Genomic DNA, 16,278 nt, shown 5'->3' on the forward strand with positions numbered 1-16,278 from the left:
ATCCCTTAAATGGTTTATTAAAATAGACATCTAAAGGTTGAAGCTAACTCGTTAGACCTCCTGGAATTACAGCTAGCCGAGTTTTCAATTCCTTGAGTTTATTTTTAACATCTGTTTTGTGAGGATGAAACTGATCCCATACTAGCAGGGCAGGCTTCTTCAAGAGTCTGCCAGGGCACCTGGATCAAATTTTATCTATCCATAACTTCATTCCTCCTTCATCCATCCAGCATTTTGCTTGAACATGTACAAATACTCCTTTAGGCAGTTTTTCTTTGGATAGCGTCTTCCTTTTAAAATCAATAGTGGCGGCAATTTTGTTCCATCAGCACAGCAGGATAAAATGAGTAGTGAGTTTTTTCGTGCCCTGAAGTTTTAATAGTAACATCTTTTGTGCCCTTGGAATCTACGGTTTTGTTTGAGGGCACAGCAATAGTCAGTGAAACCTTGTCCATGTTTCCTATTTGCGCAAGTTCAAAATTTTCTCGTTTCCTTGCGTTGATGACAAATTGATGAAATTCAATCATTTTTTCTTCGTATTCAGCTGGTATCTTTTGTGATATTTTTGTTTTAATTCACATACATAGCTAGTTTCTCTTCATGAATCTTGAACACCATGATGTTGATCCAGTAAAGTTGGCGATCCCTCTGTTAGTGGCTATCGCTTTCGCTTGATGAATAATCATTTTTATAGACACTGAAAGTCCCGCTTTTTCTGTGGTCTAAAATCTGAGTATTCAGTTCTGCCTCAAGTTCAGGCCATTTTGTAGTTCCACTTCGTAGGTTATGTTTACTATGAGTTGCCTTTTTTAGATCCTCTTCCTGATTCTGCCAAGTTCTTTCATTTTCTCAGTTTGAGGTGTCCCAAAATGCCTCTCTGCAGCCCTGTTTCCATGTTCTTTAGCATACACAATCACACGTAGCTTGTACGCAATATTGTAGAAATGCCGACGTTTTTCAGCCATAATTTGCCAAGAAATTTAGAGAAAATTTAACAGCAGAAATTTATTACCATTCACAACAACCGCAACAACATGCACATCCACTAAACTCTATGAAATAACTGGAATGCTCTCACACACCTCAAGGAAGCAAAAAAGAAATCGTGTAACTCGGCACAGAGAAAATTCAAAAAAAGGAAATTAATAAAAATTTCTGAGTATCGGCGTATAAGACGCACCCTGTTTTTCAGACCTATTTTCAAAGAAAAAAAGTGCATCTTATACGCCGGCAAATATGGTAACTTCCTCATATATACAATCAGGGGCGGCTCGTGTATAGGCACTGTGGAACTGCAGCACCCCCAATAATTCATCCTGCTCAAAACTAAATGGCCAACACTTCCCATTTCAAATTCTCTGTATACCCTTTTGTCCTGAACCATTGTTCAGGAAGATATTGCTATCAATAATACGTTCAATGAGACATATTTCTTGTGTCTTTCTGCATGCGAGTTTTTCACAACATAGCATCGATGAACAGCTGATGTCCTGAACAGAAAACTAGCATGTATTGACCATTATTATTAGCTTTGCACTTTTCTGCAAATTTTCTCAAAGCATTTCTACATCTGGTATTTGTTTCCTACTCAGCTGTTCCCAGTATTTCATTTCAGTATTATTGTGACTGTTGATGAAAATCTGATGATAAAATTTTTAAGATTCTCTCTAACAGCCAACATAAAAAACATTGTAAATAATGAATATCTATATATAGCTATGAAAATGGAAGGTGGGTATTTTTTTGTGTACATTGTTTACTCTACCCTGAGTATGCTTTATGCTCTTTCATCTTTTTATCCTTTTATCATTAGTATCACTCATTTCAAACTATCTCTAATTTTAATCTTAACAATTCTGCCATTGGTCATTATTTGACAAACTTTCAAGTACATTTCAACCCTATAGGAAACTATCAAATTCCAAAGATTTGCTTTTCCAGAAGAGTTAATACCACAGAGGTAGGCTGACGATATGATTACACACCACTGTTCTCATTAATTTCTTTTTTTCGATATTTATAATTGACAGTTCCATACAATAATGAACTGTTGTCCACTATTGTAGGGAGCTCCATATTCATAAAAGATTTACTTATCATTTCATACTTGAGATATGCATTTTTAATTCACTGCTCACACGATCAATACTTACTTGTAAACTTCTCTTTATCCAACCAAAGTTATTAGTGGGACAAACTACTGTGTTTCAAAAATGCTGATAATAAAAACAGCAAAATGTTCACAGCTAAATAAATATTTATTTATCATACATTGTAAATTATGAAAAAGAATTGTAAACCGCAAAAATTAGATGAACAACTGCTGCCAATGCCTAAGCTTACCTATTGAAGGACCAGTCAATGTTCTTTACATCAGTGTAATCTTTACTGTTGAGTGCCATGATGTGCAATTGCATTTTTTTTTTTTTTCCCAATTTTATGTGAATCCCACCCATGAAATGTTATAAAACGTATAGTATATTAGCATGGCGGACATGCTCAAGTCCAGGAACCTTACTCTAGAGAACAAATGCAGAAAACTTTCAAGCTGCTTCAAGTCTCCAATAAAGCAAGATAGTGGTCTTGCTTTATCAAAGACCTGAAGACAACCATTTAAATATCATTCCGAAACATCCATAGGGCAGTAGGATTGAAACTTGCAGCATGTTGGTTGGTTATGCTATTCGCCCAGCCAGTTTTTGTATCTGTAGAAAGTGGAAACTATACAACAATTTACTATTGAATCTTGACAGTTTCATGCAAAAAACCACCACAAGTCACCAGACTGCCAATTTCAATACCTTTCTAGCATCCTGTGGCACTAACTACCTGGGTTTTCTGTGCATCGATGGCTGAAGTGACACTTGACATTTTCCATTAGCTGATAATTGTCCCCAGTTCACTTTGGGTGATGCAATATTTTATCAGTGCTGCAAATAGATAGGCCACTGATATAGCATCCCAAAACAATTTATAATCCACAAGTTCTTTACATGCCATAGACATTACAAGTGATGACAGGAATGTACATATTAGCATGTTTTATTCTGTAATTACCCAATACTTATTTCTGCACAGAGAAAAAAAATTATTGTAATAAAACATATGAAAGAAAAAATTTCAATTTTAAGTTTTTCTGATGCTGCTGAAATTGAACGCAGTAATATGCACAACTTATATCAAACATAAAATTGATGTAAAATTAAGAATAATAAACATGTTAACACAAGAATAGTTTAATGTTTGCCAAATATTTCAGTCGGAAACTAACAGACTGCCCTCAGTGGCTTGATAGAAACAGTTTTTACAAGGTGGAATACAAACAATTGATCATTCAAAAGTAGAACAAGCCATGTGATGTTACATTGTTAAGCATTAAAGAGAGATTTCACAGTGATGAATAAATTATAGGTATTAATTCATAATTTCATAAAACAATCTTAATTTATAAATTCAATTAAAGATAACATTAGACTAATGTAAGAATTAAAGGTCTCAATTTAAAAAAAAAAAAATTGGGTGTTAAACTTTCCCATATTTTTAACAAGGAGGATACAGTCATTTCGACTCAAACGAGGGCATTGAAGTAAGGCCTCAGCACTCTCTTTGAATAGACGTTCGAATTTATAGTGACATCTGTGTAGAAGGAGAGTCTTGGACCAGAGAATGTTGTGGCTTGTCTCTATTCCGTGTTGCGCCAATCCAGACTTATCGGATTTGTTGTAAAGAATGTATGATTGATGTTCTTATATTCTTTTTTCTATAGAGCTTCTGGTTTGTCCAAAGTATGACAGATCGCAGTTACAAGGAACTTGATATACACTACACAGACACATAGTGTGTCTGTGTGGTGTATCAAGTTCCTTGTATTGATATGAGCGTTTATCTTTAGAAGAGGGGAAATAGGTGGATATTTTGTTAAAAGGGATATAAGTGGCTGTTAAATCATATTTCTTCAGAATTCTTGGAATTGGTTCTGAAATCCCAGAAATATATGGAATTGGAACTCAAAATATTGATTATTTGTTGTTATGGATTGGATTGTAGGAATCGAACAGATGTGTAGTTTTTCAGAGAAGCTATTTAATTTCATGTGATGTTTGTTCTTTCTGTAATTCATGGGGAGTTGAGCAATTAGTTCTAGCTCGTCGAATTAAACATTTTATGATTCGGTTTTTTGGTAAGGATGATGGGCAGATTGTTTGAGAATGTAATGTCCAGTAAAAGTGGGTTTACTGTAAACTGTTGTTGTGAGAATATTTGAAGGCGAGCAGATGAGGAGGATGTAAGGAATTGATTTTGGCTAAAAAGGAAGGTAAGGAGAAATTAAATTCCCTTCTGTTGTAAGGCCACACTGAATGGATCTTGTCTATATAGCTCACGAAATGGTTGAGGGAATATAGATGAAAACAGGACATCTAGATGTTCCAAATATAAGTTAGCTAAAGCAGGTGAAAGTGGACTTCCCATGGCTGTTCCTTCCACTTGGCTGTAGAATTTGTTTTCACACAAGAAATATCCATAATGCATCCCGAAATCGAATAATTTTATGATATCTTGAGGGAAGATGTCAGCAAGTAATTGTAAAGTCTCTTTCAGAGGTACATTAGTATATACAGCTTCTATGTCGAAGCCCACCATAAGATCAGTAGGTTGTAATATATTTTTTAATTTATTTAAGAAATCCAAAGAGTTTTTTTTGAAAAAATTGCGTGATTTGACTATATGTGATTTCAATAATTTTGCTAAATACTTGGCTTTGCCATCAGTAGGTGAATCAATACAGTCAACTATAGGATGGAACAAATCTGAAAACAAACCCCAACTCAACATCACCAGAGTTAAAGATTGGTACTATCAACATAAGAAGCCTGAATGGCAAAGAAATGGAGCTAGCTGAGGAATTAGATAAGTACCACATCGACATAATATAGGTGACTGAAACAAAAAAGACAAAAACTGGTGAGATCTTTCTGAGCAATAAATACAAAATGTTATATTAAGGCAATGACAATCAAGGAAAAGATGGAGTAGCCATAGTATTCAACACAAAATACGAGGCTAATCTTCTTGAATGGCAGTCAGTCTCAAGTAGAGTAATGTGGGCGAATATGAGAATGGGGAACTGGACAATTAGACTTATTTGTGCCTAAGGTACAAGTGGAGGAATTTTTCGAGGCTTTAGAAAAAGCAACTGACACAATGAAAAAGGAAAAGTTGGTCCTTGTGGGGGATCTAAATAGCAGAGTAGGAAATGATTGTGAGACATGCAAAAATATTTTGGGAAAATTTGGAGAAAAGAGCAAAGCTAATAATAATGGCAAATATCTGTTGGATTTCTACTCAGGACATGGACTGGTTATAACTAACACCATGTTCCAACATAAAAATATGCACAAATTCACATGGAGAGAAGAGGCAAGGAATAGGAAAATTCTCATTGACTATGTTATTGTTGATATTCATGTTTTCTCCCTGGTGAAGGAAACCAGAGTGTACAGAGATTTTGAAATTGGAAGTGATCACTATTTAGCCTTGAGCAGCATAAAATTGAATTTCATATTGAAAAGAATAACATGTAAGAAAGTTTTAAAGCGAATAAAAGTTGAGCAGGCTCTCAGATGTGAACTGCAGACTTAAATACACAAAGATTATTGAAGAAAAAATGAAAGAATTTGAGAACAGGAATCAAACCTTAGAGATACAATGGCAAACTCTGAAGAAAACATTGATTGATTGATTCTGCCAGAGAGGCATGTGGTGAGGTTGTCTGCAAGGATAAAAAAATCAGAACTCCCTGGTGGACACAGGAAGTTAAAGAGGCAAGAAGGAAAAGAAGAAACTATATATCAAAAGTTTCTGGCAAATAAGTCAGTTTTGCTCTTAGAGAATACAGAGACAAATGTAAGAAAGCTAAACACTCTGTAAAACTAGCTAAACAAAAGTCATGGGAGGACTTTGGCAAAAATATAGAAAATAAATATCAAGAAGGTGGCAAAATATTCTGGAGGTTGTTGAAGAATCTTAGGAATGGAGGAAAGAGTGCTGTAAATGGAGTTAGAGATGATAAACGTGACATGAAAATGGAAGAAAAAGATATCCCTGAAGTATGGAGTAATTACTTTGAAAAATTGCTAAATGAAACAAGCAGTGATAACAGCACAGTGGTAAAAAAACACTGACAAGGCATGCAGTCAGGAATACATATCCATACTTGAAGTAGAAAATGCCATCAAAGGCTTGAAATGTGGAAAGGCAGCAGGAGTATATGATATTCGACCAGAAATGCTGAAGTATGGTGGTATAAGAGTCTTACAGTGGCTGCACTGCATAGTTCAGAAAGCCTGGAAAGAGGGACGAATTCCCGATGAATGGAGTAGAGCTCTCATAGTACCCATATATAAAAAGGGAAATAAAACTGAATGTGAGAATTACAGAGGTATTTCCCTACTGAGTGTTCCTGGCAAGATCTATGCAAGTATACTTGAGAAACGGTTGAGAAGAATTGTGGAAGAAAAGCTTGGTGATGAACAAGCTAAATTCAGGCCAAATAGAGGCTGTCAGGATCAGATCTTCACTTTACGACAGATAGTTGAGAAAGCATGGGAATATAACAAAGATCTGTATTTAAGTTTTGTTGATTTGGAAAAGGCATATGAAAAGGTGCCAAGAAAGAAGCTATTCAATACGCTACAGTTATATGGTGTCAATGGGGCATTATATCAAGCAATACTTAGTCTGTATTTGAGTTGTAAGTCAACAGTTAGAATTGAAGGAAGTACAGGAAGGTAGTTTAATGTTAAATCTGGTGTGGGACAAGGATGTACATTATCCCCTCTGTTATTCATTATCTATATGGATCACATTATGAAGGAAAGTGGTATTAAAAATGATATCAAAATTGGTGATGTTAATGTCAGCTCTTTGTGTTATGCGGATGATGTTATACTTCTAAATAAATCTGCTACAAGTCTGCAAGATTCTCTGACTAAATTGAATAGCTGTTGTAATAGATATGGTATGAAAGGCAGCAATAAAAAGACAAAGACAATGAAAATAGGTAGAATCATTGAAAATGTCAACTGTGTTGTGGATGGAGAACCTGTGGAACAAGTAAAACATTTCAGCTACTTAAGCATGATTTTTACTGAAGATGGTAAATTAAATATAGAAATAGACAACAGAATCAGCAAAGCTGGTATGGTAGGAAGTCAACTGAATAAATTCATATGGGATTAGAGAGAAATTAGTCAGAACACTAAATTAGCTGTATACAAGACAGTGTTGAAACCAGTTTTAACTTATGGATCTGAGAGCTGAGTCAGAAGAACTTGATATTGTCAGCATCCAGGAATGCGTTAGCAGAGCTAATCTCAGGTGGTATGGTCACTTAAACAGAATGGGCGAGGAAAGATTAGCAAAACAAGTGTTCTCTGCCAGGTTGGCAGCAAAACGACCCAGAGGAAGACCAAGATATAGGTGGATTGATACGGTACAAAGTGCCTTAGACGATAGAAATATAAAATCTGATAATGTTGGAGTCTTGACAAGTAACAGACTGATTTGGAGGAAAATTGTAGATAGGAAGTTAGTAATGATGTAATTTTTTTCATGTAGTACTATCATATCCTGTACCCCCCTTGATGTTACATGGCAGGAATTTGATGATGATGAACTATAGGATGGAGAGGAATGCCTGTCTTGTGAATTTTTGGTAGACCATAAAATTTAGGAGGTCTTGCAAAATGTGTTTTTAACTTTTCTATTGTGTCTGCATCTAAACTTATCACCTCATCTAGAAGGGAATTTAATTTCTTCAGTTGCTTGTTAGCGGGTTCGTGATCAAGTTCTTGGTATGTTGAGCAATCTCGAAGTAAAAGAGAAATTTTTCTTCTGTAGTTTGAAGAATCCATAATTATTGTCTGCTTTAGTGATAACAAGGTGACTGTTGCTTCTTAAGGAAAGTACTGCTTTCTTTTCAGGAGATATGTTGGAAGGAGGAAGCTTGGCTTTAAGTAGCATAGAAGCAACTTCTAGGTGGAAAGAATTAGCCTTTTCACTGGAGAGAGAGATGACAAAGGTTCCATTTGATGTTAACCAGGAAATCTAAATAAGGAATCTTTTTAGTGACTATAGCAAAATCATGGATGAGTATTTCACTACTCGTTAAAGGGTGACCGGACATGTTGACGACCCAATTATCTGGAACATGGAAAGGCTTGATTTGTCTAAATTCATATCTAAATTTATGATTTAGATATGAATTCTGTTTTTTATATGAACGTTGTATAGAGTGTTCAGCCTCATTAAGAACTATGTCGGAAAGTTGTGGGTCTAAGTTTGCGGACATAACGGTACGGAGATTAGCAACTTGACGAATGTTAATAGCAAGATTATGTTTGGCTGCACTGAGTTGATTATGGATTAAAGCTAAGCTGGTTTTCCTGTAGATTTTTTTGAGCTCCAGTAACATCACAAGGCTTGTTCTACTTTTGAATGATCAATTGTTTGTATTCCACCTTGTAAAAACTGTTCCTATCAAGCCACTGAGGATGGTCTGTTAGTTTCAGACTGAAATATTTGGCAAACATTAAAATATTCTTGTGTAACGTGTTTATAATTCTTAATTTAATGTCATAAGTATCTCTCAAGAATAGAATGAAATTGATGTACACTCTAGATATGGATAACCATATCTTTGAAGGCATGGATATCTATATCTGCAGATTTAGATATAAATTACGGATAACTTTCAAAACTAGAAATTCATAAGAATCAGAGAACCAGTTGATTATGATGAAAAGGTTTCCTTTAATATAGCGGTTCTGGCCAGTTTTTTTTAATTTGTTTGATATAGTTGGTGAGTTTATTGAACTATTGTATCATATAACAGATTGCATCAGATATTTCAGCTTGCCTGCAGCATGTTTTATCTGTTTATATTACATTGAAATATATGATGGATACGAAGCATATGAGGATGTGTATTTGATCCATAATGGTCGGTAAGGTGGTTAAAGCCCATTTAATGGGATTTATAATTTGTAAACTTCAATCTTAAATGACAAGCTTACATGTTGGATGTTATTCATAACTTATTTTAATGGTATTAACAACACCAAACACACTATTTGTAAAAAAAAAAGTTTATTAACTGGCTTATATTTCGCTGTATTTCAAATCAACATCTTCAGAACACAAAGAAGGATGTTATAGTTGACAGAAAGCCAACACACACACATAACACACGCAGGAAGATATCTACATAAACAATCATCATCATCCAGCCCAACAGTATGGTATTTTAAAAACACTTACACACAGAGCCAGAGTGACTTGTTCTAATGATACAGCTCTTTCCACAGAACTTAAATATTAGCATCATACTTTCTTGACCAATGGCTACAATTGCTACAAAACAAATAAATACTCCAGAGCCCTGTTACTTCTCTCTCCTCTAATACACAAGAACAAAACATTACTAATCCTATTCCCTATGTCAGAAGTACCTCAGAAAATATAGCCAAAGTACCAATAAAACATGACATTTGCCCACATGCAAACCACATGTTAAATTAGCAACTCTGATCTGCTCTCCTAAGGATAAACTCTATCCTCTGGCATATCCTAGAGTGTATGAAGTTCCTTGTGACTGTGACTTGGCCTATTATGGACAGAAAGATCTGTTAACATACACACCTTTGAGAACAAAAAAAAAAAAGAAAAGAAAAAAAAAATACGTTCACTACCATTATTGTAGCAAGTCAGGAGTGGCAAGACTATGCACTGGACAACCCTTCACACAGGATTAGATGGAAGAAAACCAATATGCTATTTAGAAGTTGTTATAGATCAGAAAGATTATTTTTCAAGTCAGCTATGGCTATGAAGAATTCTAATCTGAACAAGTATGGTTGCATTAATTTGCCAAAAATTTAGGAGACTTATCTTAAGATCAAATCCTATATAGCTGTAATACTTCTTTTTTACAATATTCGAGGACACCAAATTAGGACTTTAGATCTTTTGTCAGTTGCAATTTGAACTGTTTCACTTACTTACATCATGCAAATTATGGAAACAACTACCATGTTAAAGTAAAACTTTAGTTTAATATAAACCAAAATAAACACTCAACATTTTGACCTTCACATTAAGGTCATCATCTGGAGTATACACATATATATGAAGAAACAAACTGCACTACAATCTACATGGCATGCTAAAGTTACTGACCAACCGTTATAACTATTGGCCTGACCTCTGGTGCAAAAAAAAAAGAAGAAAAAAAGAAAAACCTTACTACATTAAAGTTAGAACCCTATTATTATTATCAATTAGGTTACAAAATTAAATTAAGCTAGAGAGCAACAGGTTTTTACAAAAAGGAAAAAAAAAATTAATAAATAATAAATTTAAAAAATTATTACTTATATAAGTACAGCAATCCCTCGATTAATGCAGCATTTTTTTCTATACCCAAATTCGATTAGTGTGCCTCTAAAATTCGATTAGTGCACCTATATACATCTTAAAAATAAATCTTACAGATTTAAAAAAAATTTTCTATCTATACATTTTTTATTGCTAACTATTTTAAAAAATCACTCACCAGGATAAAATTATTTAGTTACCAATTCAAAACATTTTACCAAGTTATTTTTTAATGGCATACTATACTATTTCCATGTACACTATGTTCTAAATTTACCGTCAAAATTTATGTTGTCTGCTAATTACATAGCATTTTGCAATTGCTTTTCAATTGAAAACAATTTGCAATTGTTTTCCTTACTTTTTTTTTATTTTAAAGTATTTTTCCAACCTTTAATCATCAGTAAAAGAATTGGTGAGCAAAAAAAAGTGGAAGTGTGAAAAAGATTCAAAACATAACCTCATTGGAAGGAAAACTTGAAATGATAAAGAAAAATTAACAAGGTGAGTCGAGAGCAAAGCTGCTGAATACAAAAAGAAAGGTAGGGCTGCTTCAAGTTCATCAAGCATGCACTCGAAATCAAAGTATTATAATGATTGAATTAGAGAGAGAGAGACTTCTTTCTACATGGATCAAAGATTGTAACCAAAAATTGATCCTGCTAAGAACTGTCCTTATTAAATCAAAAGCATTAAGTCTCTTTAAAACCTTGAAAGAAAGGGCTATTAATGATGGAAAAGAAGAATTCCATGCTGGTGCTGGATGGTTTGAGCATTTCAAAAAAGAGAAATAGCCTACATAATGTTCGAATCACAGGCAAAGCTACAAGTGCAGATAAGGAAGTGGCCACAAATTATCCAGAGATATTGAAGAAAATTGTGGAAGAAGGGGCTGTTGTGATCAACAAATATTTATTGTTGATGAAACTGGCCTTTTTTGGAAACGAATGCCTTCCACGACTTTTCTGGCCAAATCAGAGAAATCTCAGCCTGGTTATAAAGTAGCAAAGTCAAATGAAATTACTGTTAGCAATAGGTGAGCCGTTTGGAAGCACATTCTTCCACATTGTGCAAATGATTTTAGAGGCTTTTCAAATGGATCTAAGTTAATTAAATCTCATTAGGAGAAATTGAGTGATTCCTACCTGCTAAATTTAGATGCACAGCAGAAAGATCCTAAAGAATATGGAGAAAATTTAATCAGCGACAAGCCCAAAGAGATTTCATAGAAACAATTTGAAAATATTTTTCTTTCAATCAAAGTTTTTAAGCAGCAATACTTGGAGGCTGACCCTGATGAAGAGAGAAGCAGTAGAAGAGGCAATAGGGCAATACCGTCAGTTGTATGTAAAAAAGAAACAGAACACCTGCCAAACTATGTTAGCTCAATTATTTGTTAAGAAGTAGAATAATAGATTTATATTCTGAATATGTTTTATTGTCTTTTAGCTTCATGGTTTTCCTTTAACTAGACCTTGAGATATACCCTAATTCTTTTATAAAACAAATTAAGGGTCAAAAAAAAAAAAAAAAATAGAGAACGAATTATACTTTTTCCCATAGGAAAAAGTATAATGCTTTACTTATCCATACCAATTGGCTGTAGGTTATATTTAGTATTATATTTGATTAGTGTGTTTTCGATTAATGCACCTACTTCAAAGAATGCATTAATCGGGGGATTGCTGTATACATATAAACTACAGCCAATTGGTATGGATAGTGTCTAATAAAAGCTGAAAAATTGCTTAAAGTTCTAAAGTCAGGGTTTACTGAAAACTAAGTGGGCTGAATATGTGCCATCCAAATTCTTTAATGTGACAGTCGAAACGTCGAGTGTGTATTTTGGTTTATATTAAAACTAAAGTTTTACTCTAACACGATAGTTGTTTCCATAATTTGCATGATGTATTCTGATCAGCGTGTAAGCATGAAGGAAAGGTTTCACTTACTTATTGTCATGTGCAAACTATAACATGCTGCTTTGTGTTCTGAAGACGCTGATTTGAAATCCAACAAAATATAAGCCAGTTAATAATAATTTTTTTTTATATAAAATAGTTTGTTTGTTGTTAATATCACTGAAATAAGTTATGAATTTGTAAACTTGGAAATCTACAAAGAATTAAGTACCGTTCTACACCAGTAATTCAATGCTACAATCAGAGATACTTTAAGATACCAAAATCCATTTGGTTAATAATTGATCTGTTTTGACCTCAATACTTTTAAATATATATATATAACAATAAAATGATATGAAATTTTAAAATACTGGTTTATCATCAAAAGGATATTGTCAAATGCATAGAGTAAGAGCAATATAGTCAAAAAATCACTGGCTTAGAATATAGTGATAAGCTTGAGTTACCAGATGACATTTTTATATTTCAGTAACAAAATTTAAGAAAATCTACATGCATGTGCATTAAAGTAAATATAAAACTATCTCCAGCCTATTTTTTCACTTACTTAGGCTTAAAATCTGTTTCAATATTTCCTGCTGGAAGGCTTTGAACATTTTTCAGTGTCACATAGATCTTGACAAATTTATCTGACTGATCCCATGCTGGAAAAAAACATTTGTAATGCATAAAATACAAATGACCACCAATGCACAAAAGCACAACATAATTAAATACTTCAGGTAGTAAGGTGTGAAGAAAAATACATGAAATTCATGAATACATAATAATAGCTTACTGTAATAAACTCTCATTATGGCACAAAATTGTAGTAAATTTACTAATAAAAACTGCCAAAATGTCTCAACCATAGTCCTACAGCAATAATGCTTTTTAAGGGATATTCAATACAACCACCATATAACAAACTGTTCCTCTGGTCTCCTTAAGTTTGTTATGATGAGAGTAGAATTCTTAAGCTAAGAAATGAGAAACACCTTTTTGTTTTGTTTTGTAATAATGCACAATTAAAATGAAGTATGAATTTTAATATCCATTCAACCATTCAGAGCAGATCAATACAATAGCAGATCAATATATACTGAATAACTTAGAGAAGAAAAATAAATGATCAGGAAATCATATGTTATTGAACATAATATGATGACATAAATGGATAGGTTGGGCCCACAGATCAAGCTATATAACTACCCAATAAAAATACAACTGCCTAATTTCATTCATGATAAATGATTTAAACACCTGTTTAATCCATTTATTTAGACTTTTGAAGGAGTACAGCATAGAGAATGATCTTATGCTCGAAAAAATATCAAAGTAAAAGCCAGATCAACTAGCACACATATAGGAAAGTATTCCACCATGCACATTCCAGATCACATGAAGAAAATGCTTCCAAAGTGCCAACAGCTACAAGGTTCCAAATTTTCATAGTTAATGATATTGATCAGGTGTTATGAAAAAACAAAAATAAGCAGAATTAGTCATGTGTCCAGGGTGAAAGAAAAATTCTTTCAGGATGGAATATGTTGAGGAGATATTCATCCATATATTTTTTTTATTTTAATACTATCCTGAAAACTTCAGGATGGTATTAAAATAACTCATCAATACCTGATATCTATTCTCAATTGCACTCAATGGTATAATTATATTGCACTCTCATTGTATCCTAAGGATACATTGAGATATATCCTCAATGATACATTAATTATACACTGGTATCCAAAACCCAAGGACAAACACTATTTCTGAACATTATAACCACAAATTCAGATGAATCAGCTTGTGGCAATTTGTATAACTAACGATTTTGAGTATAAAGTGGATTCACATTCAAATTTGCGAATCACTCACAAATGTGGTAGCACTCAACAGGACAAAAGGCTGCACTAAGCGAATTGTGTCTGAATCCAACCAAGTTTTGCATAAAGTTGCAAAACTTGGTTGGATTCTTTAATGCCTCAATTATCTAGATGATTTCATGTGAAGAATTATCTGAAAGCTTGAAGAAGGCTTCAGAATTACTGATATTGCCAGAGTTTGGAATCTCACATAGTGTTTATATCCAGGATCTGAGCAGCATTTTAAACCTATGGAATGTGTTCCAGATGTTTGCTAAAAGGGTGTCTTCGCTCTACCATGGAACATGTAGACAGATTTTTTGGTTATAACAGCAAAACATAATTGATGCACCATGGCAGGGCAGCTTGCAAGTCATCTCTATTCAAGCAGATATCTCGACAAATTGTGCCAAGATGTCTGCAACAAGTAGGCCTATATGCTCAAAGGCCTGTAGCTGTATCCCTTTATCCACAACTCACTGTACAGCACATTTTCAGTGGTGTTATATCCAAGACACCAATGGGCTAATGTACTCTTTACAGATGACAGTTGTTTTAATCTTTCCTCCAATTCTAGACAACACTTGATGTGGCATGAAAGTGGTATTGATTGCTATTGCAAGGTGTTGGATTCTGATTATGTAGAGATTAGAGTAATTATTTGGTTCAGAATCCAACATGATCTTCCATCACAAAGGCTAGACTTGTAAACATTATTTAATGTAAATAACTTATTTTATAATTTAATATTCATATAACTACCTTAAATTTGTCTAATATTTAATTATTTAATCAAAGATATATGTATTAATAATGAAAAGACTATTAAATATTATTAAGCTATTTAATTATTACTATGTTAATGTTATAAGAATTTGTATTTGATAATTTAATTGCGCATTAATTGAAATGTAAATATTCTCTATTTATTCCTATTTGTAGAAGTTTAATGTTATGCAATAGCTCAATTTTATTGTTTGTTGTCATGGAAACATATGTAAGTGAGCGAGCAAGAGTTTGGAACAGCATGTGAGGAGAATGTTGAAAATTATTGAAAAGAGTTTTAGTCAAAGAAAATCATGAGAACAATTTAGGCAGGAAGAATGCATATATAAAGGAGGAACGCTGAAAATAAAGAGAGAGAGAGAGAGGAAACAGACAGAGAGAGGATTGGCATTGGGCAGAATACAACATGATCTTCCATCACAAAGGCTAGACTTGTAAACATTATTCAATGTAAATAACTTATTTTATAATTTAATATTCATATAACTACCTTAAATTTGTCAATATTTAATTATTTAATCAAAGATATATGTATTAATATTATTAAGCTATTTTAATTATTACTATGTTAATGTTATAAGAATTTGTATTTGATAATTTAACTGCGCATTAATTGAAATGTAAATATTCTCTATTTATTCCTATTTGTAGAAGTTTAACGTTATGCAATAGCTCAATTTTATTATGTTTTGTTTTGTTGTCATGGAAACATATGTGAGTTTGGAACAACAGCATGTGAGGAGAATGTTGAAAATTATTGAAAAGAGTTTTAGTCAAAGAAATCACGAGAACAATTTAGGCAGGAAGAATGCATATATAAAGGAGGAACGCTGAAAATAAAGAGAGAGAGGAAACAGACAGAGAGAGGATTGGCATTGGGTTGAAATCGGAGCATTGGGCATTCGGGAATCAGAGTGTAATAATAGCGAGTCGGCAAAGTTACTCAAGCAGCTAATTTAAGTCTACTAGTTGAGAAGCAGTTAGCTAATAAGTTGTAGAATAACAATTATAGCTACGGAAAACAGCTGAGAGACTATTAAATAGACTAGCGATACTTGAGATGAGATTTAATTTCAGCGCCGACCTTTCAAGGACATACGGAACCTTGAAGCAAAGCACGGAATAACTAGAGAATAGTAGAGGCTGTGAGGTTTAACGATAGCTGTGTTTAAAATTATAGTGCCTAAAGAATTAATTGAATGCCGGAGGAATGGACAACTGTGCGTATAAAACTTCAAGTCAAGGAATTAATGTGTGTTACCTTAATTCATAAGTGATTAGTAGTACTT

The 16,278-nt window shown here is 33.4% G+C and overlaps 1 protein-coding gene across 2 annotated transcripts in view; it reads right to left on the reverse strand.

The window, feature by feature from the left end:
• Positions 1-16,278, reverse strand: part of LOC150103760 (calcyclin-binding protein) — a 116,904-nt gene that overhangs the window by 38,595 nt on the left and 62,031 nt on the right. For both annotated transcript variants that reach the window (XM_090396531.1, XM_090396532.1), the window contains exon 3: positions 12,907-13,003. In XM_090396531.1, coding sequence (XP_090252657.1) covers positions 12,907-13,003 — 97 coding nt within the window. The remainder of the gene's footprint in view (positions 1-12,906; positions 13,004-16,278) is intronic.

The sequence above is a fragment of the Typopeltis vanoorti genome, chromosome 8 (assembly GCF_054136105.1).
Source record: "Typopeltis vanoorti isolate ZY-2024b chromosome 8, IOZ_Tvanoo_1.0, whole genome shotgun sequence".
Classification (NCBI taxonomy): Eukaryota; Metazoa; Arthropoda; class Arachnida; order Uropygi; family Thelyphonidae; genus Typopeltis; species Typopeltis vanoorti.